This window comes from Strix uralensis, chromosome 3 (genome assembly GCF_047716275.1).
Source record: "Strix uralensis isolate ZFMK-TIS-50842 chromosome 3, bStrUra1, whole genome shotgun sequence".
Classification (NCBI taxonomy): Eukaryota; Metazoa; Chordata; class Aves; order Strigiformes; family Strigidae; genus Strix; species Strix uralensis.
The window spans coordinates 38,847,921-38,871,387 of NC_133974.1; the positions used below are offsets into that span (position 1 = coordinate 38,847,921).

The 23,467-nt window shown below is 38.8% G+C and overlaps 1 protein-coding gene across 13 annotated transcripts in view; it reads right to left on the reverse strand.

The window, feature by feature from the left end:
• IBTK (inhibitor of Bruton tyrosine kinase) overlaps nt 1-23,190 on the reverse strand; it is a 60,183-nt gene extending 36,993 nt beyond the window's left edge. For 5 of the 13 annotated variants that reach the window (XM_074861934.1, XM_074861933.1, XM_074861937.1 and 2 more), the window contains exons 1-9: nt 22,991-23,189; nt 14,119-14,786; nt 10,731-10,827; nt 9,149-9,273; nt 7,972-8,082; nt 6,570-6,740; nt 5,307-5,424; nt 3,354-3,534; nt 1,990-2,113 (exon numbers count right to left, since the gene is read on the reverse strand). In XM_074861934.1, coding sequence (XP_074718035.1) covers nt 1,990-2,113; nt 3,354-3,534; nt 5,307-5,424; nt 6,570-6,740; nt 7,972-8,082; nt 9,149-9,273; nt 10,731-10,827; nt 14,119-14,442 — 1,251 coding nt within the window. In that variant the 5' untranslated portion in view covers nt 14,443-14,786; nt 22,991-23,189. Of the gene's footprint in view, nt 1-1,989; nt 2,114-3,353; nt 3,535-5,306; nt 5,425-6,569; nt 6,741-7,971; nt 8,934-9,148; nt 9,274-10,730; nt 10,828-14,118; nt 14,787-22,990 lie in introns of those variants that run through there. The other 8 variants (XM_074861930.1, XM_074861931.1, XM_074861932.1 and 5 more) reach the window with 3 other exon arrangements.
• Between the last annotated feature and the right edge of the window lie 277 nt (nt 23,191-23,467).

Sequence of the window (23,467 nt, forward strand, 5' to 3'; positions counted from 1 at the left end):
CATCTTCACATCAGTCATCTATAGAACAGTTGTTACTGACACTTCAACAACAACAACAGCCAAAGGTGTTGTCAAGTCAAGAAACAAGTTTAATCTAGTTCTTAATTTACAAATATGTCCAATTGGTTTGGACACCAAAAAAAAAACTGGTTTAGCACACCAAAAAGTTTAATCCATTTCCTGTTAATTGTTTGTCAAAAATCTCAACTTTCTCTGTACCAGCCAAGGTTTTGGAATGGAGATCATGACCAAACACAAAATTCAAAACATTCAACAGAAACAGGAAGAACTCAATGCACAGCAGGACCCCAACAATGTATATTGTAGGTGTCTGAAAGAAGAGAGCAGGAAGCAACAATCCCACACAAGGTAAAGCCCAGATGCGGCATTAGTGGCATTAAAGTCAGGCTTTCATCTTCCCCCATTGAAGGGCCTGCACAGGTCTATTAACACCTACATGAGGGGGCAAAATAGTATGAGTAACCTATTACCTTTCCCCTCGCTTGAGCACTACAGAATCACAGAATGGTTGAGGCTGGAAGGGACCTGTGGAGGTTATCTAGTCCAGCCCCCCGCTCAAGCAGGGCCACCCAGAGCCAATTGCCCAGGACTGTGTCCAGACAGCTTTTAAGTATCTCCAAGGATGGAGACTCCACAACTTCCATGGGCAACCTGTGCCAATGCTCAATCACGCTTACAGTTCCTGATACTCAGAGCCTCCCATTTCAGTTTGTGCCCACTGCCTCTGGTTCTGTCCCTGGGCACCACTGAAAAGAGCCTGGCTCCATCTTTATATCTTCCCTTCATGTATATACACTGGTAAGATCCCCCTTGAGCCTTCTCTTTTCTAGGCTAAACAGTACTCTCTTAAAGAGAGTACAATCAAGCCAGATCAGGAAGCACAGATTCAGGAAGCAAAAGTATTAAGATCCCACCTCCCTCCTTACTCAGTAATTTATAATACCTAAAAGCACTACAGATCGCAGCATTTGCCAGTCAGTATTCAGCATGGGAAGATATGAATTGTAGGCTGACATAGTTGCACCGATGCAGGAAGACAAAGCAGTTTCCTACTGCTAAAGCAATGTCCCAAAGATGTTGAAAGGGCACTATCAACACTACAGATGTCAGAGGCTAAACCTCACGTGAACAAATACTGAACTGGGAGTTTATAAACTCTGAGACAACTAATGACCTAACAAACAGATAAGATCATTCAAAAATATTATTCAGTCAAAGGCAAGGAAAGAAAATGAAATACCCACACTGCTCCCTATTTTGATATACAAGCTCAGTTTTTAACATTCTTTAAGGCAGCATTTCTGTAACAAGACCTTTTTGTAAACACCACTAGATGGCACTGAAGGTTCAGATCTCACAGTAAGCAGATCCAGAAAAGGCTGGGGTTTTGAACGGTCCTATAAACTGTTACTCTATGAAAGAATGAGGGAAGAAAACAATAAATCCACCACAGTATTCCAGTTCTAGGACAACAGTGTGTCTACACTTAACTATAAATACTAAACCATTCACCAGGTTTAGCTGCAACTTTTCAACAATAAAAGGGACATCTCCTCTACAGAACAGCTGCTTTTGAGCAAAGGCTCTAAAACTTCAAGTACAGAGACTATTTCTGAGACTATTTCTGGAGAGTGTAAAGGTGACTGGATACGTGGGATGAGAGGGCAGATGGAAAAAAAAAAAAACAAAAAAAACCAGACCATGTACACTATATATCCACTTATGTGCATAAAAACAAAGGCATTTACACCTTCACTGAAAGCCATTAGACGTTCTCAGATTTAAAACTAAACTCCCATATATTACTTTGGTAGTCTTTCCATAGCCCTTTAAAAAAAAAAATTACTAGCAGCTTTACAGAAATTAATTGGGTATTTTCTATGCATGATTCTGTCCTGTCATGTTTAAAGTTTGATTAATCAGTATGCAGCTTGCTATATAGTTATGATTTCTAGGAACACAACTTACTCTTCCAGCTTCGTCCAGCGCTAGAATGCAAATCTTCTGACCCCCATTTTCTTTAAGATGCTGGGTATCTACCTTGTATTCCAAATATCCCCCATTAACAAGAACTTTTTTAAGGTTTAGCTGTCTGGAAGAACACAAAAGGTTAAATTAGTATTTCTTTATTGTGTACTTATGTTGCTTCTATGACAGTTACCTGTTTCATTTAGAGAAGGAGTTAAAAAAACATAGTTGTGGTAGCAACACTGAAAAGTTTACTTTTTTACTTTACTTTAGTTTCTCCCCACTGGTATTACCAACATAACTGCTAATAAAATACTATTGGTAGATTGTAATTTTTGCTTTGCTTTTAAGTAAGTCACATCATATCTACAGGTTCTTCACAAAATTCCATAAAGTAAAAACCAGTATATGATTTAGCTTTGATCATCAGCACTACGAAAATTTTAGTTGTATAAACTTCATTTATCTGTTTCTATTAAAAGACCTATGCTATATCAGTAGGACATTTCTCAGGTTTTTGGTGGGTTTTGTTTCTCTACCTGATCAAAACCATGCATGTTATCTGTTTTCGGTTTCTTAGTATAAGAGCACAGTACATAGTATTAGGTTTCTGCAAGTGGCAGCACCTTAACTTACAACCATGTAGAAAATGAAGTATAAAATAATGACTAAGCTACAATATGTCAATAAATACTGTTAGAATTTAGCTAACTGGGAGTTAACTGGGCAAAAATGCTAATTATCTCTTCTAAACTGTTATTGCAAACTAAGAGAGAACGGGATCAAATCATTTCCTAAATTTATGAGTGATAGGCCCAGTTTCTTCAACAGGTTTTTACATCCAGGTTTTAGCACACGGACCAGATAATGTCACAAGGTCCCCACTGCAACTTAAATTACCCTTTATAACATAACATATCCACACATTAATCATGAAATTCAGACCCCAACTTACTAATTCAAAATCATAACAACATAACGAAATAGAACAGCATCTTCAAACAGATCTTCAACACCTCTATCAAGATGCATTTATACAAATTCAGGATAACAGAAGAACAAAAAAAAATACCAATTTCAATATTTTTACACCTGTGGCACAAAATATTTCCTCCTAGTATATTTTTTTTAAGTACCTTTGGTAAACAGTGAGTGGCACCTTAGCCTCACCTAATAACAAAAATAAATAAACAAACAAGATAGCCTCAGTTCATATGAAAGAATTGCAAATGAAGAAAACTCAGGGGAGCACTGTATTATCTCTACTTAAGGCACAAAAATCTTGAAAATAGCTTGCAAGTATAAGACTACAGTGAAATCTTCACCTATTGTTCTTCATGACAAATTAGAAAAATAGCACATACTTTGAAGCCATCTTTTTGCACTGATAGTCTGCAAGTAAATAAATATCTCCTCTTTCAGTAACGCATACTGTAGCGCCATCACTTGCAGAGACCAAGGACACAGAGATATCTTTATGGTGTAGAGCAGAAACTTGGCGAGGTGCAGTTACACATTTTTCTCCATTAGGATCCAGCAGATAACCTAGAAAATACAACACATCCCAAAAACATTATTTGCCATTCCACACGTGCATTTAAAGGACACTTTGCTACACTACTTTGAAGAACCTTTAAATTCTAAAAGATTGTTTAGGTAGTTAGATAATTCATCTTCAAAATAATTAGACAGATAAGAGATGTACCACACATACTTGTTAGCTCACCACAAACACCAGAAAACATCCAGGATTTGATACACAAAAAAAATGAAGGCATATTCTACAGAGAAAACTATTTAATGTAGTTAAGACTCTGCAGTGGTACTGCCTTTGATTCCAAAGAAAGAACATTTATTTGATCACATTACAATTCAAGACACTAGAAATATTATCACACTGGCATAAACTACAGATTATTTCAGCCATTGAAAGATACCAAACAACCTTGTCATAAAAAATACTGTAAAGGCATGTAAGCATGAAGGCAAGCATTTACGTGAAACAACAGACAAGGCTGAAGCTGTAATATAAGGTCTCTGAAAATATATTAAAAAAAAAAAATTCAGGCCATTGCTGCTCTGCTGCATCAAGAATCAAGAATTCTAACACAAAGAATCTCATACACAACATAACCCTGTTCTGTGTGCACTTATGTCTGCACCACAGAGTGGATCAGCATACAAATATCCAGGAACAAGTAGCAGAGCTACCTCTAAAGCTGGAAGCAACCCTGTCATACGATAGTGTAGTGCTATGCCTGAACATCTTAAAGAGGCAAGGTTTATTACGACAGCTGACACAACTATACTGCTCACGATCCAATTACTGTCTCCATATGGTACCTGCACTGGGCCACATACAGTGCAGAATAATCTGAACAACATAAGCAACCACAAAAAACTTATATGATGGGTGCATATAAAAAAAACCCAAACAAACAAACCAAACAAAAATATTCATTAGTAAGATACTTCTCTGACAATGACAAGTTTTTTCACACACCTTTGCAATCTTAAATAGGAACACAAAAAAGTGTCTGAACTTGAAGCCAGAACTGATGTAGATTAACTATAAGTACCAGAGCTAGCTAACAGGTTTCTTTGCACACAGATACAGAATTGCAGAAATGCAAATCCAAACCAATATTGCAATACCTGTTTATTAAAAAAGACAAAAGCAATTAAAATATCCCATTCATACAACAAATCAAGAAGAATTCACTAGTTGATAATACATTTTTAATAGTTCTTTCTTGACTTCAGAATAATACTGAAGATTCTGGTAACAGTGTTGAAAAATATTCTAGATCGGGCAACATTTCAGTTTTAAGAGTCATGATGGAAATAGTTATCAGTAGCATGTTTACAGTGTGTGGTGAAAGAAGGATATAGTCAGGAAAACTGAATACTAGTTTATCATTTATTACAGGCGGTACCAGTCATACTGCTGGAAGGAGACAAGCATGCCTTGGGGTAATTTGCAACACAAACAGCAACATTCTGTTTCCTGAAAATCTTCAGTAGCAGGACCACACAAGATACATGGAAAGCTATAAACAGTGCAAATAACAGAGCTGTCTGACTAGCTCCCATCATCTCAAAATGTGAAAGTGACTGGCAGTAACAAAAAATATTCTTCAAAAGAAGTGTGAAGGGATGATGTCATCAGACTGGCTTAAAAAAAAAAAAGAGAGAGAGAGAGAGCATGTGAAGAGAAAGCTTTAACCAGGCTCCTGTTTTAAGAAGCAGATGACAGTATTAGTACGAATAACACCTTTTAATGACTGGGTTTTACTTTCAGAACACTTCTACCTTACCTAGTTGGCCGCCATTCAGCCCCATGGTATACACTGCTTCCTTAGTCCATAGCACTGTATGGAATCTGCCTGCAGCCACTCCAATCACCATTCTACCTTTCAGGTTTTTTGCCTGAACCTAGGCACAAATCCAAAGTACATCTTAATATTAAGCAGCAACAAATGAATTTCACATGTTCAAACTTCTGACAACATTTAACCCCTTAAGTCATTACAAATGAAGCATCGGTATCAATCCACATACAGTCTAGTAAATCAGGATTATTTCAGAAGGTTGTCAAGTGGGGCACTATTGCACTAGTGACAAAAAGAAGTAAACTTTTCGCATTATCTAATCAGAACTAGAATCAAATCTTCTTAGGCTGTCTTCATATGTAAGATGTTGAACAAGACTGCACAGGACATGTGTAAGACAGCCAAAGACAACACAGGTGCTGCAAAAGCATCAGCTAAAAATTTTCAGCTTTTAAGTTCTAATGCTCTGAACATGCTGCAGAACACTATACTACTAATTTCACACTTCAAATTTAACTTGATTTTCCACATCAAGATGATCAAAATCAAAGCAAATACTGTGGATACACAGCTATCATTACACTATTGAAGAGCACCCCATTGTACACCAAAACACTACCCTGTTGCACTTTGGCCAATTATTCTTTCCTACTTTTATAACACTGGTAGTGCAATGCTGTTCTACTCCAGATGAAGATTCTTTTCAATAAGAGGTAATTCTTATTTACTTAAAAAAAAATTATAAAAAGTTAGAGATTGAGCATAGAAATATAGTCAAGTTGCTGATGCCCATACCCTCTCTTCCCTGTCGCTATTCCTCCCAAAGCATTAGGAATCCAGAATCAACAGTGCTTCCAGCAAAAGACACAACCGTCAAACCCTGAGATCCATCATCCAGTGATTCAAAAGGAGTAAAGAGCATGAATCTCAAGTAATACATACCTATTACATTTACGTCATTTCAGCTACAGAACAATTTGGGGAAGAAAAGAGTTTTGGCAATTGTACCTTGTATCATACTTAGCACCACAAACTTTAGTACAGTTCAGGTTACAAACTAAGACATTTATCAGAACACAGTTCAGTATTTAAGATGGAAATGTATGATAACACAGAATCAAGACTTATCTGAACTCACAACCAACTTTATTGTCCTGAAAAAGCTTAAAAGGTATTTCCACAATCTTCACATTTTATTTTCTGTTAAAAACAAACAAACAATTAAGCTTTGACAGATGTTATTTTTACCTGTCGAGGAACACTGCAGTTAGGAGGAGGAGGAAGAATACCCAACTGATGGAAAGTATTTAAACCAAAAGTGTAAACATATCCATCTTCTGTTAAAACAACAGTATGATCCTTAGCTGCAGCTATCTGGGAGCACTGATGGCCAGCTAAGCCTTCCACGAGTCTTGGAACCTGAACAAGGTAAAAAAATATTGATATGAAAATACACTAGTTTGATATTAATCAGTGGTTGACTATGAAACTAAAGTTACACCAACAGAAAGTCATGACCAAACATTTGACATTCAGGTGAAAATGCAATACACTCATTAACAAAATTACCACATTCAATGCAGTAAGATGAGCTACTTTCATTTGAAATGCATCCTCAGGAGAGATGATTTTTAAACTAGCTGCTCTGAAATTAGGTTGGAAACTATATCTACAGGGCAACTGAACAAATATTAACTGTTACCTCTTTTGTTTTTCTTTTTAAATTACCATGAGTGATAAAGATTTCTCCCTCCAAAACACAGGATAATCCTAAGAAAATTCCACAGAATAAGGAAGCAGTTCTGTATCTTTGACTCTTCATGCACTCTAATGTGTGTTCTCGTTTCTTCAACTGGGTAATATCCCAATTTCAAAACAGCAATTTGCAAAAGATTCTAATTTTATAGAATTGCATTTTTTTTTTAAAAAAAGCATCAAGAATTGAGTTCCAGTCTTCACTATAACATCCAGCAACACAGTATCAAGTTCTACTGATACCTGATATTAGAAATTTTAAGAAATTAATTGTGCTGCGAAGTAAATACACGCTACTGGGTGGTGTGCACAGGAGAAGATACTGAAGTCTAGGAATTGTACTGTCATCGTATCTTAGACTCCTCAATTTTTTTTTTTGCATACTGCAACAACGTACTATTCAAATTAAAATGATAGGTGAGTTTTCACTTAGTAGCTGTGCAAGCCTAGTAAGAAGCAACCCTACCACCACTTTTCATGCCACTACTCTCCACAGTGCTGCTGTTTCCTTTGTGCCAGCCTTGACACTCACCAGATGGCGTCACAATGATATTTAAGAAGCCAGCCCAGCCAAAAACCATTTGCTTCCACTTATCTGGCATCAGCTAGCCTTTGAAACAACTCAGCCATGACACAGAAGTTTGACCACAACATCTAGCTATCTTAAATTAAAATATATTTAAATGCACATTCTTCTATTCTTTATCACCTCACTAGTAGTACTGGAGAGGTTTTCTTCTGTTATTTGGTGGGGAGCAAGGGGGTTTGTTTGAAATCAACAGCAAACTTCTTTTGAAAGTACACTCACAGAAACTCTAATTCACTTTTTAGACTTGCTGTTTGAAATAAAAGACACATCATGCTAGACTACACAAGATAGCATAAGATAGCATACCAGGCATGTTTGTTCATCACCATGACCCAAGCGTCCCCCTTGTCCATGTCCACATGTATAAACTTGACCTTTGTGGGAAAGGAACACAGAGTGGAATTTGCAGAGTACCACCTGAAAGAAAAAGGGCAAAAAAAGGGGTGGGGACGAGGCAGTATAGGACAAATCAATTTTCTTGGATAATCTGGAAACACCTGCCAAAACTACTCTGTTAAGAACTACAGCTTTAATAAAGATCTGTTTGTGAAAATATAAGTAAGATACTAGCATTAAAGGACAGGGCTGTCAAGTCACAAGGAACACAAAACATGCGCTTAAATTTATTATGTACTGCCTTAACCTACCTGAAGAGGCCTACAATTTGTGTTTATTAAAATAAGTCCAACCATGGCCCTACAGGCTAAGAGAAACTCAAAAGACTGAGTTTTAAGGGCAGAAATACTGCCTCAGAAGAGCTGAAGGAAACATGTTAAGACTGCAAAACAGACTGTCTGCCCTGAATGCTTGTTCAAGTTGTACTTTAAACTTTCAAACATTCTTCAACTGAAGTAGTCCCAAGAAGTTATTAGGGACAAAACTACTGCCACAGGAAACGTGCTTAACAGCACATGCTGCTTTCAACACAGTAAGAATTTTAACTCATTATGTATCAAACAGATTCACTGTCCCACTTCAGTTCACTATGGGAGTTGCACAGCAAATCAGAAACTCCAAACAGCTACAAAAGTATCATGGTTCTGAACTTATCTAATGATATATGAGCCATATATCCAAGGTAAATCGTATTTAAAAAAAAAAAACAACAACATTCTCCCCATCAAAATAGAGAACCACGATTTCATTGCGGGAGGGAAGCAGCAAGAATGTAATACAGCAAGCCTACTCTAGTGCTCCTTAGCTGCTCTAATGTGCTTTCTAGAGCAATGGAAACTGTTTGCTGAGAAATAACTAGGAAAAAAAAGAGACTGGGGGGGAAGGGGGGTAGGGGGGGTGGGGTGGGGGGGCAGGGGGAATGGACAAAACATCAGAAACAAACACGACAAAAAACCCACAGACCCAACTTTTTTTTTTTCCATGCAAATTTTCAAAATTTGGTAACATCTTTGATACTTGTCTCCCCTCACACACCTCTTCACATTCACCAAGAAAGGTGCTTGCCTATGTAATATATTAAAAATACCTGTTTGATATATACGCCATTCCGAGGAAAAAGGTCCACCAATTCAGGATGATGTTTACCCTGTTGACCACCATGACCCAAAGTAAAATTTATGTTGTTTCCCCAGGTGTAGACTTCTGTGGGATCTGTAATGAAAAAAAATTCTCTCTGCAGCTTGTAAATTTACCGATCTTGTGCATACTGACTTTGAAAAGCAACTCCTGTTTTTCTATTTAAAATTTGAAGAGGAAAGCTCTTTTTTACCTAAAACTAAACTTTAAAAATATTTATTCTTATGAGACATAAGGTGCTACGACAAAATATTTTAAAAAATAATGTACAGATGATCAACATTAGTTATATATATTTTCCAGTTGCAGAAAATGCAAACATTCCTCAGCAGCAGAATTACTTGTCTTCAGAGGACAACTACTACTACCACCTTAGGTTATACATGCTTTGCTTCAATTTAGTAAAAAGCCTTTCCCAAAAAAATGTTATGCTGTCAAGTATGAAAATCATAAACACTTTCAAATCAGAGGTGTGGCCAAAAACTAACACTTTATATATTTTTAATAACATCTCAGTTACAGCGATACCTGAACACCATTTTCTGATGAGTAAAAAACTGAAATCAATGTGTATTTGACCACATTGCATCACTATTAAAAAGAATTCTAACATATTTTACAAAGTACAATTAAAAATACCTAAAACTCAGGATTTGTGTAACCAAAACTACTTAAAGTGACGGGAAACAAGCTGAAAAGAACAAATTTCACCGTACAAAACTGAACTTAAGGATGTGGAGAAAAGGGGAAAGGCGGCAGGTAGAAAAGTATAAAACCATATAGTTATAGTTTTACACTTTTCTACCTATAGTTTACACTTTTATAAAAGTATAAAAATAAATAAAAACTACTGGAAAAACTATTCCCCTGTCAAAGAAAAACTTGTGTGCTCAGAGTTATTCTTACATGCTCTTTTCCTATTTGGAGAAACTGTATTTAGAGTGACTGTAACTAGCTTATATAAAGCTACCTCGTCTAAAAAAATATTTTGAAGATTCAAGAACACATTCCCCCTCTTTTCACAAAAGACACAGAAACGATGTAAACTACTCTATCAAATTCAAAGACATTGAAATCTCTCTGGTAACTTGAAAAAAGAAAAAAAAAAAAAAATCACAGAATAATTGAGGTTAGGCACATCTGGAGATCACCTGGTCCAGCGCCTCTGCTCAAGCAGGGTCAGCTAGAGCAGGTTGCCCAGGACCCTGTTCTCTGAGGTTTTGAGTATCTCCAAGGATGAAGTCTCCAAAACCTCTTTGGGTTACCTATTATATCACTTGCTTTTTTCTTTTTCTAACCTCCAAGTCACTTGTCATTCCTTCATTCTTGCTGCACATGTGCATCCTGTGCCTACTGCCAAGATTGTGCACCTGCCGTTTTGCAATATTAATGACCCCATATCTCCAGGTATCTCATAGCTTACACAGTCCTAATTAGAAACAGAAAATCTTGTCTACACTGGTACATACATTAATACATTGTTGGAACACATCTCCTTATAAAATACAAACTTAAGCTATTTGATTTCCTACCAGTCTTCTTGAACACCACATGGATTGGCCTATCTTTCATCACAAGATCCAGGGCTGATAAGCCTTCTTTATCCTGAACGTACAGACTAACGCCATGCTGAAAGAGAAGGAAGAAAATCTTCAGACTGAAGTAAACTGTAAGCAAATCTGAAAAAAACAGTGCAATTCTGTTCAGCCACATATACATCATGTTGATCTATTAACTGGGATTTTGTTGTATGAGCACTGACTGAGTGAGAAGATGTAATTAGTGAAAGACAAAGGAAAGACACTTGAAGATAAAGTACTGCCATCTAGTAAGTGTAAGTATTTACAAAAAATGCATTTACGAGCTTCAAAGGACACATCTTCTTATATCGGCATTTTTACAGAATCAGTTTTGACAAGCTAGAGAAGTAAGAAAATGAAAAAACCTACTATGGCTTTGAAAATAAGCAGGGAATGGTGGTTCACAAGTTTCTGAGAAAAGGCAAGAGGACACGAACAGTCAGACAAGAGAGCAGCAGGGAAGCTTCAGAAGCACAAAGCATAAACAAGTCATTCCTTTAGAACTCAGAGAGAGGTAAATATTCTCCATAAATACTGTTTTCTCAATACGAAAAAGTGCTGCTATATCAGCATTGGTTTTAAGGAAGCCAAGTGTCATCAATCACATCCCTGACAGGAAGAACTACAGATGTCCCTGAGCAGAACCTAATGGATAATACAGCCGTACCTATGTACCACAGCTCATGGCTAATATAAAGGAAAACCTTACAGAATCTCACACTTAAGAGGTAAACACATGAAATACAAAAACCAAGGGAGCACAACTGTTTCAAGCATGACAGAAGGACAGCTAGCCACATCTGCAGTAGGGATTTGAACCTGTAACCTGATTTGGAAAAACACTAGCCAAAAGAACATACATTTCCAAATTATAAAGGTAACTTACTAGCAGCAGTGCTGGTATTAACTCACTAAATGACAGAAAGACCAACCTATCTTTATGATGTAACACGCAGCTGGATATTCTTCTCTTTGGCAGCTGTGTAAGTCATTTACAAGCAAAACAGAGGCTGCAGTGATACTCATGTGGTCTGAATTTGTAAAAACAAACTCCAATTGCCGAGTGGAAAAACTTATAGTGAGATGCAGTCAGAGAATAAGTCATGACTGCCTTCAGCCCACAACAGAAGTCTGTCATCTACACTAGTTGAGTATCCCAGGGGTTGATTCTGGGGCCAGTACTGTTTAACGTCTTCATTAATGACCTGGATGACAGGACAGAGTGCACCCTCAGCAAGGCTGATGATCATACAAAACCAGAAAGAGTGGCCGATAAGTCAGAGGGTTGTGCTGCCATTCAGAGAGAGACCTTGGCAGGCTGGAGCAAGGGGCTGAGAGGAACCTCATGAAGTTCAACAAAGGGAAATGCAAATCCTGGCCCTAAGGAGGAACAAGCCAATGTATCAACACAGATGGAGGCTGACTGGCTGGAAAGCAGCTTGGCAGAACAGGACCTGGGGCTCCTAGTGGACAACCAGTTGACCACAAGCCAGCAACGTGTCCTCGCAGCTAAGAATGGCAAAAACATCCAGGGCTGCGTGTGGGAGCATTGCCAGCAGGCATTACTCAGCACTGGCAAGCCACAGCTGGAGTGCTGCGTTCGTAGGATCTGGACTCCCCAATACAAGACAGACATGGACATACAAGAGCAAGTCCAGCAAAAGACCATAAAAATAATGACTGAGGTATCTGACATACAAGGAGAGGCTGAGAGAGCTGGGATGCTTAGCCAGAGAAGGGGCGGGGGGTCAGGGGCAGATCTTATCGATATGTATCATAGACACCTGACTGAAGGTGAGGGGTTGGAATTGCAGTGATATCCAGTGGCAAAACAAGCGGCAATGGGCACAAACTGAAATATAAGAAATTCTGTTTAAACCTAAACCCCATTTTTACTACACTGGTATTAAAACATTGGAACAGAGATGTTTTGAGTCTCCATTCAAAACCCAACTGGACAGTCCTGGGCAACCTGCTCTAGCTGACCTTGCTTGAGCATGGGGTTAGACTAGACAATCTTCAAGATCTCTTTCTAGCTCAGCTATTTCGTAACTCTATTCTATAATCCCTTCCTGTTGTTGCTCTAATACCTTAAGAATGTATCCTTTTTATAATGCAGTACAGCAGAAAGACCTCGGTTAAGGAACTGGAAGACAGAGCATTCTGTGTGAGCTGTTTCATTCTGCATGAGCTGTTTCATTCTGCTTCTTAGAAGAATATCAGCAGAGCCAGCTATCAGAAAAATCTCATTTATGCAACTGACAGAAAAGTAAAATATGTCTGGGGAAACCTGTACAGGTCTCCCATAAGCAAATATCAGATACAGACATACACACACATGCACTAGAGGACTGACTAATTTTCCGTACATCACATACAGAGTTTACAGTTTTCTAGAAAACCGAATCATGTACAATTCTCATACAAACACCTACTTTTGTCAATTTTAATGAAAACCTCCTCACTATGTAGCACATGAAATAAGTATTTAACAGTTACCAGACCTTCAAGAAGTAAAAAATACTGGATCCACAACCATTTTGCTTAAAATCTTGTTGAAAGCAGAGAGTTTTATATTTACAAATTGCCAGTCACTGCAATTTTAAAAAGCTGAACTCAAATTGGAAAATTCTCTGCCTCAAAATGTTTGCTTTTAAGTAATTCTGAATCATGAATATTTTATTTTCTGACATGGTTAAAGGGACCCTGAACATCTCAACCATATGTAGCTCTTCCCTTTGCTGTACTTGGGACAGGAAGAACAGAAGGAAGAGCAGTCAAAAATATATACAACTTTCTAAGTGGTAGGGAAGAAACAGCAATTGCAAGAAAGGAATGAGGGAGACTCAGCAAAAGCCCTGGTTAAAACATGAATGAAATGGGGATGCGCTTAATAAAATGCTCTGTATCTTGAAGTGCTTATCTCTCAAACGTAAGATTTGTTTTTAATTATAACTCCATTTAAGCTTTCACTATTTTATGTTCTCTAAAAACACTAATTGGTATAATTAATGAAGAGTCTATTTTTAGAGTATCTTCAGTCTGATCACTCTCCACTTTTAAGATCCTGACCCTGATATCATCCACACAAAACAGTCTTCAAGGAGTCCACAATTAATCAGGGATCCTTACTCAGTGCTGATTCCTGTATGCGCAAAGGCAGACATCTTTTATGAACACAGAGAGAACTTTCAAGTAAATCAACATACTCTGATCTAAACACAGTATTAAGACAACCATCGAGACACTTCTAGTCAAGTTTTAAAAAACACTTTTACATAAATAATACAACTCTAAAAATTGTAGATACCGAGGAAAACTACAGTTGCAAATCACTCACCTTCAGTAATGACAAAACACAATCAATGTATCCATAAAATATACTTCTGTGCAAAGCAGTCCATCCAGACTCCTTGTCTTTTGCCAAGAGATCTACTCCTTTGGTCTCAGCCAACCAGTCTAGCACACCTTTTTTGCCACAAGACGAAGCAAGATGTATAACGTTTCTACCAAAGGCATCCTTTATAGTTGCAGCATTGTAGCAGTAAGAAGAGAGAAAGGCCTTGATCTGGCCTTCGCTTCCTCTGGTTACTACAGAAATAACATCCAAAGCATGCTGTAGAGATCGACACTTTGAAGTGCAGTCTGGCATGAAAGAACTCATCTTCACGTCTAAAGCTGCTCCTCTCCTTAAGGGGAACAACCCTTAAGTGTATCAAGGCACTCCAAATCAGTACACAACACAGTGCCTTAAAAAATTTGTAATTCCAAGGATGTAAATCCAGTTTTATTGAGCTGCCATTAAAAATCTTTGTACTGCTATGTTTGGCACTTGATCCAAATAAATATTTATAAATATATATTTTCAGAAGTCTTATTTCACCATCTTACATAAGAAATATTCTTGTCCATAGAAAATTCCAAAAATTAACTACCTCAAGTGTGCAGAGGGGGATTCCCCCTCCACACTACCTTATTCTTCTAAAACTCCATAATTGCAAGGGAGACCTGAAAGAGAACAAACCAAACAGATTAGTAAACAAAATTCTTTCCCTCAGAAATGGTAACAATTTAAATGCATACCAAACTAGTGCTTGAAAGCACAGAAGCAATGTAGCAAGGTTAACTGACCTTCCCCATGCCATCTGAGCTTATACTCAGGCATTCAGTCAGTTTAGAAACCCATGACTCCCTTCCCCACCCCAGGCTCCAAAGGCACCTCCTCCCTTTCTTTGACATAAATCTTTGAGGCTACACAGAGAACTGGATCCAAAAAAGTCATCTGAAGAAAAAAAAAGTTTGCTTTCCCAGTCTTAGGGTCCTTAGGGCCCTGACAGTTTACTGTCTAATTATATCATTACTTAGTGATTGAAAAGCAAGAACTGAACTAAAAGACTGCTGGGGGGAAAAAAAAAAAAAAAAAAAAAAAAAAAACACAAAAAAAAATAAGCCACCCACCAAAAAATCCCCACAGCTGTTGAGTACACCTTGGCTAACAGAAGCTTTGTCAGTCACACCCAGAAAGAGGAAAGGAGCACCACAGTTTCCCTTAGCCACTGCAAAAAAGTATTATGCCCCACTTTGTCTTCCCTGGCCTGAATGCCTACCCATCTCCCTACTAAGTCTCTTCCGCAGAATCAACAGGAAGGCTCCTCTCCACAATTAGCTGTGTCGCTGACAAATGTGAAAGGAAGGATGGCAACAGAGCAAAGAAAAGCAACTTGTACAAGAGACGTGAATTCAGGCTGTTAGCACTCCTGGAGAGCTAAGGTCTAAAGCTCCTGAAATAGTCATGAAGTAGTGAAGGTCAAGGTTGGGAGGGGTAAGGGAGGAAGAAGAAATAAAAAGAGGCAAAGATACAAATTCTTCTTCATGAAAATATATTCACAGTCTGGGGCATACAGCATTTCTGCTTATCTATGCATACTTAGCTTTAGCATATAATCATCTTTCTCTGGCATCCACTTTCTCAAAAATAAAGATGGCCTGACAGAAGCACTCATCTAGCCTATTAAATGTGTGCAGTTATATTTAAAAGGGTTACAGTACACAAAGTTCAGACTGCAGTATAAAAATCACACATAAACCCATCTAAAACAGAAAGTGAGCTATATACATCACTGATATGTTGCCTAATTTAATGTGAACTGCTATCCAGTCCCAAAAAATTTCATGCTTCAATCCTTCAAGCCTAAGTTGCAAACCAAGTGAAGTAGTATTCAATCATGTAATACACTCCTTGATGTTCTTCCTTGCTATGCAAACTGTAGTTTAAAGTTGTTCTACCCATGAGTAAAATATTGCAAAAGAAGCTGGACAATGCCATCATGAAAGCTGACTAAATAAAAATATTAACAAATCCTCCAGTGGAGCGGGCAGTCAACAATAAAACAAACAAAAACCCTCACCCTGCCACCTTTCCAGCTTAGCCATCATCATAAACGTGCACACCCCACTCCTCGCCCCCCACTCCCCTCAAAAAAGCCTGTTGAGCTTAGCTTCATTGCTTTTCAGGCACTGAATGTGTAACTGTATTTTGTTAATGTCTCTATCTGCAAAGGCATGTCAAGGAAAGATGATTTTGTTTGGAAAAGAAAACAGAAATCCCAGTCCTCCTATGTCAAGAATTATCATAAATATTGACACCATGCTGAAAACAATCAGTTTAGAGCAAACACCAGTAATGGAATCTAAACTGTGAAGAAAAAAAACCATTTCTAATCCAAGAGTATTCATTTAAACATCTCATGACAAAGCCTTCAACAATTATTTTTCCACCCCATTCAGATGGGATTAAATACTTGGAATGGAAATCTACAGATCAGAAGTTATTCAGTATGTACCTTCAAAACAATTTCAAACAGCAGGCAAATGAACAAGGGAAAGAAAAAAAAAAAAAAAAAAAGGTTTTATTCACTACAATTAGTCTGCCATCCCTGACCAGGAGTAACATTCAGAAATATTTCAGAGACCAAAACTGACCCCAACTGTTTATCTTACATTTGTCAAAGAAAGTTTCAGTTCACTATACAGGGCATTTTACAACCAACATACAAATTTCTGCAGTAACAGAAGCAATTTAACATTACCTACGTGGACTCTTTTCCTTTCACCTTCTCTAAAGCCTCAGATTATAAGGAAAAGTGAATTACTGTCACAAGCTTAAAAAAGCGCTCTAGTTTCAAGAATACAGCCTGACTTGCTGCTCCAAGGAATCAAGGTGTGACAGGTGACTACTACTGGTAGACTCAGATTGCCAGTGCATCAAACACCCTTCTAAATAGTAATCAATTAAAAGATTTGGAAATCTATAGGAAAAACATCAGAAGTGCTGTTATCCTCAAACCAATTTCTCACATTTCATCAATATGCCACTAGGCAATAAAATTATGCTGTGGTTGAAGTATGAATTTTAAATATGCCTTGTAAAGCACATCTTAAATATAATTAACTGTTAAGACATTGCTACTAGTGCTACAAAGAAAGAAAAGTAAAAAATAAAAAGAACATAAAGAAAAATTACTCAGGGGAATCATAAAATAAAGTTGACTAATCTGTTAGGTAAACTGGTATGAAATGGCACCACCACCCAAGGAAGCAGTCCTACTGTACCCCATGCCACACCTCCCCTTGTGCAGGTACACACCTATTTAAAACACTGAATTGCAGGAGAATATGTTCAGAAGAAAGTAAATCCTGGTTCCAGAGAAACTTGTGCCATTACAAGAAAGGAACAGAGAGGCCAGAGGAAAACTTCTTTAAAGCACCTGAGCACTAGCCTCACCAAACACCAAAATACTGTGAACAACAAACTACACATTGAAAGAATAAAAAGTCTGCTACTAGATAGAAATACAACCCTGCCTACCTCACACTAACTCCATTATGGTGACACCACAGTTATGTGAAATCTGACTCTGCTGAATTATTTCTTTGTAAGTCATTCTAACACAGCCCTCCTTTACTATAAACATTACAACACCAGATACTGTATTAGTACATTGATATATACACCTTGAGTTTCAAGACAGAAGCCTCAGAAGATCAAGTTTTCACCCCTCCACAATAAAGACTAGCACACCAATATCACACACTACCATGTTATTATAACATCTGAAAAGGGTTAATACTCAGATCTGATTATTTGTAAATACAAAGTAGGTCCTTAAGTGAAACATTAAAACTTTCAAATTGTGAACTGACACTCACGTCTGTGTGAAAACCTTTGTGCCGTACAAAAGCTTTTAGTAGAGGAGTCCCACCTGAATGATCAGCACCTAAAATAAGCACAAAATAGAACAGACCCAGCATTTTTTGAACTTTGAAATGAAATGTCTAGAATACGGTGCCCTTTTGGTGATGTGTCTCTGCTTTTATTTGCAGATATTTCTGTAGGCTTCTCAGCACTAACCATATTCATGTTATAATACCAGTATCTTCCTAATGCTGTAGTTATTAAAAGACATAAGTAGCTAAATAAGATTATCATCCTTTAAAACATTTTCATGACACGATAGGTATAATTTGGAATTCATATTCTTTTTAAAAACTGATTCCTAATTAACACTTTCATTACAGAAAAGAAGTCCCAAAAAATGGAGGAATTCACAGTATTCAAAGTATCCCAAAGATGTTTTATTTCAGAAGCAAGAGGTTTCTAAATTTTCCCTTAGAGACATAAGCTACTTATTATACATGTTCACAGCCCAGGAAAATTTAAAAGATTACAACCAACTTGGAAGCAATTCCTAACTAGCAAGAAGGTGTCTGTGGTATCTTGCCTCCTGGAGGTGAGTAGGTAGAGGCCTCTCACTCAGCTCTTCCCCTCAGAGAAGGCAAAGTACCACTGCACCACAGCTGTCACACCCTCCTAGAAGGAGAGTGTGAGATGTGTCATCTGACCTCATGGAATCAGAACTCCTACAGCTGAAAAAGCAGCTCTCTGCCTACTGTGGTTGTCTCAAAAATCCCTGTTTCTTTCAAGAGGTCACTACAAATTTGCAAAGATTAGGCATTTTTTTTTCCTAAAAAGTCTAAAATCAAAGCTGTCACACCTCTCAAGTATGAAATTAAGATTCTACACATCTGTAAGACTGAGCTAACAAACACCTTAATGACTAAGGGTGACGATGGTGGATTTCATTTCCTGCAAACAGCAGAGGGCAGATGTGAAATCTGCTCTTCAATCATTGGGAAAAATGAAGAGAGATGGCAGAAGCTTCCCACTGTGGAGTTCCAGAAATCTCTCTGCATATCAAAGCTGCTTACAAGGGACTTCTGGTGAGTTAGTGGTCTTCAAGTCCAAGGGTTCTGTTTACCTATTTTTGTTATTGAAGATGCTTCCCAGAATAGATAAAAAAATATATAATTAATTGTATTCTGACAATATGAAATCTCACAAAAATTAAGCCAAAAGAAAGAGATGATGTTACCCAGGCAGCTTTAGGACCCCCTACTATGTATCTGTTTCTTAGTCACTATCTTTCAGAAGACAAACCCAGTGAAGGCAGAGCATATTCAGCACAAAGTTTTGTGATGCCTACAACACTGACATTTAGCACAGAGGCATCACAAGCTACTGGATGAAGGAAAATACCAGACTGCTTGTTTCCACACCTGTAGGATCATGTTCTCCATCAACACATTCCCAATTCTCTTTTCTTCTATAAAGTATTTCCACAGAGGTTGTGTGCTCTTGGCTCAAAGGTACAAGGGTGCTATCAGAAGAGAAACAGCAGTCAACCCTTACCACATGGTTGGCAGTTTCAATATATGTTTCTGGCATCCAATCTGGGAGACACGGATACTAGAACTCCTACCTGTGCTTTTTCAGATTCTTCCTGATGAAAGCCTATACTCAGTATTAGATCTAGCAAAATCTGCCTAACGTGGATGTAGATACCAGTACTAAGGCAGTGGCTAGTAGCTGCCAGTAGTGGGTTTTTTTTTCATCTTAATAGAGACAATGGTTTTGCATGGAAGTGAAAGAGAAAACAGAAGAGATTCAGTTAATTAGAATTCAGTGCCACTTGAAGACAGATTGCTGGGTTTGCATCTTTCATGTGCACTGCATTAAAGTAACTCAATTGTCAAATTAGTGACATGGCCTTGAAACCCAGCTTTAAGCTGCTTTACTAAGAACATATTTTTCAAGACCTTAATTGATCTTTAAATTGGCATAACCTCATTCCATTCACTGTTCTTCTGCTGGGTTTTTTTTAATTTATTTTTTAAGTGCTACTGATTTCTTTCTGATAGCAGTCGCATCTAGGATGAACTTGGAGAAAAACTACCTAGCATCTGGCTCTCCTAAAATGGAACTAAATAATGGCTTCTATGTTGCATATAAAATTGTCAATCCTAATACCCCTCATTTAGAAAAATATAGTGTAAATAATATGACATTTCAGAAGGTACAAAATTCATCTGCTCTTCCTTTTGATAGTAAGTTGCTAAATGAAGAGAGGTATGACTGGCCATACATACACTTTGGTAAAGTTAAGTCTGTCCTTATAAGGGTATTACAAGTTCGTAAAGATTTCCAGGGTGGAGCAGAAGGGGGTTTGTTTTTTAAACAAGCATGCTAACATTTAATAACATTCTCCAAGTTGGTCCATTCGCACTTGATTCATAACATCACAAAGGACTTGTAACCATAACAGCACGGAAATCCTGAAAACATTTGTACCCAAAACAAACTTCACCATGCAAACTACTTGATCAGTAAGCTAATGAAAAAAAAAAAAAAAGTAAAATAAAATCTAAAGCTTACAGAATTAAAGCCATGGGAATTTGCTACCACGCTACTGATTTTCCAGGAATTTCTGTTGACTGTAGTCTTACCTAAAGGCAACTTTCACTAATACATATTAAAAGTAGTAGTTTAGAATCTGACAAAAGTGACTAGCAAATTGAAGCTGGGTAGTAATATAATAAACATAGCACTGGCATTAAGCAACATACCCTAAAAGAAACACAGATTAATTCCTAGATAAATAACAGCAAACATACCTTTCAGCTATAAGTAGCACATTTTCCAATGCTTTAAAGAACAGCTAGACTACTAATTTCTACTCAGAAGATTACATATCCACAGACAGTTTAACCTGTTCAGAACCTTTGTGCACATTTGCTGAAGTCTGGACATAAATCTAGGCTTTTCAATCCCTTGAACAATACCATCTTAATACACAATAAATTTTATGGGGGGAAAAGTGATTGAATATACAAGGAAAAACAGGTAAATCTAAGTTATGCAGAAGCTTTGAGTAGTTTGACAGCCAGAAATTCCCACATAAAGTCTTTTAAAAAAAGTAGCTTCTTCTCAGCTGTATTACAGGAGTATTGCAATACACGGCACAGAAAGCAAGGGTTCTGCTCTTCTCAATACACAGAACATCAAGTAGAGTGCTGCCTCTAGTTCAGATAGCAAGTTTTAAGAGAAGTAGGTAAGTAGAAGAAGTCTTTAGAAAGGGCAACTAGGATTCAGAAGGTTTACAAAACAACCCAGGAGTACAAGCTGAGCAAATTGGATCTATTTTCTTCTTCAGCTGCAGCTTCTACAGACCAGCCAAAGCCTCTGAATGTGGCTGTTACATAAAGAAGAAAAATCAAAACTCTAGTCCATTTTACCCCTGACAGGAGGATAAGAAGTCATTTGTTCAAATTTCGAAAGAGATTAAGATTATATGTCAGGAAGCACTTTCAAATGATAAATCAAATGCTAATGAGGCTCTCAAAATGGACTAGACAACAAGCAGCCTGTTCAAGTTTTAAATAAATGTGACCCGCCTAGAAGTAAAGCTACGGAGGAAAACCATCTTGCTTTAAAAAACATGTTCCACTATGCCTGCGATGTCCCCTGGGCCCTGGCAGATCCAAGCTGCTTCATTTACTGGGCCAGGGCCTCTGTGCCACTGCTTGGCACAGGTACACCCCTGGTGCAGGTGACCTTTAGATGTTCTCTACAGACTTTCTACAACTTCCACCTTCACAGCAACAACAGCATAATCATCCTTATCAGGATGAGACATTCAGTGATCCAGCAACTCTAATCTATTTGCTCCTAACAGTGCTAACAAGCACTACCAATTAAAGGCAGACACGTCTGTCAAAAAAACTCCAAAGTACCATTGGCAGCTAAATTCAGCAACAACACGTCAGAGCGGATCTATTAGTCAGGAATCATAGCACATAAACAGTAAACTGTGAAATACCATGCTTGGCTTATCTAGAAATAGTCAAAACTACTTACGTTTAGTAACTTAAGACTGTCCAAAAAATTAAAACATAAAGTGGTATAGACAAAGTACAGTGAGTGCAGTTACAGGCATTTCCACAATACACTGGGACCTTGCTCTAGATTTTTTATTGAAATAGATAACCTGAAGATAAGAGCAACGAACCACAAACGTGTTCTAGAATTTCACCACACTTAAAACTATATCCAATAAATACATGAATTCTTAGGAAAAGTTGACTTTTCTGAATGAACTCTCAACTTTTCATACAGTATCATTAAAAAGTAGCAACATCATATGTTTTTTGTAGACCACAAATTGCGACCACTTTCCATGAAGACAACTACACTGACCACGTCAGCGAAAAAAGAGCCAGATTTCAGAGATGAGGTGGCTGCCCCCTAAGAAGGCTGCACACAAATATCCTTTTAAGCTAACTACAAGACTTCATCTCTCCCGTGCATCCGCTGCTACTCAAAGCCAGCAACACTGTGAGCTGCTACCAAAAGCCACAGATAAGTATCATCACGGCGGCCAGAAACACAACAGGCTTCCCGGGAATCTCCAGCTAGGAAAACCTGGCAGAGGCTGCTGCCAGTGTCAAGAGGGGGGGAAGGTCTGAAGTGTTCCAAAGAGCCAGCTCCAGGCCAGGGGCAGGCAGGGGGGAAGGTGGCCGTTTTGCCTCCCACTACACATGATCACGTAGCCGGGAAGCGACGAGCGATAGAAGAGGCTTATCAAAACAGGTGGCCGAGCCACTTTTCTTCCGCCTCGAAGCCGGTCTCCTCCCATCCTACGTGGCCGGCTGCCCTTTACCCTCCCCGGGGCTCTCCTCATTCCTGCAGTCCCCCACCGTCGCCGTCCCGTCCCGTCTCGTCTCGTCCCCTCTGGCAGGGCCAACCATGACGCTGCCCCTCCCCCAGGCCCGGCTCCCCCTCCGGACACATCAGCAGGTCGCGGCCCGCCCCTCACCAGTCGCTAGATGAATGGACTCGAGCGGACAGGACGGGACGCGCGCTGGGCAGCGCAGGAGCTCATCCTCAGTGACACCGAAGCAGGGCCAGGCTGCTGCGGCTACCGCGACACCTCAGACGGCGACAGCGACAGCCGGTGCCAGCAGCTCACAGCGGGGCGCAGGGACAGCAGCCACCGCACCCCCAAAGAAGCAAGCAACCGATTGGCCGTGACGCCGCGGCACCTCGCACGCTGATTGGCTGTGATTGCCGCCTCGGCTCCGGCCCCCACGGCGGAGCCCGGATTGACTGACAGGCTGGGTCAGGTGGCGAAAGGGGTGCGAGGGGGCGGGGCGGGCCCAGTGGGCGGGGCCTGCCGTGACGGACTGGCCCGGGTGTGCAAGTGTTAAATCAAAATGTCCGGCGCAGGTGTGAGGAGCTGACCTTGTGTCGTGAGCGAGGAAAGGGACTGGAAATACGGATGAGAGAGCAGGTG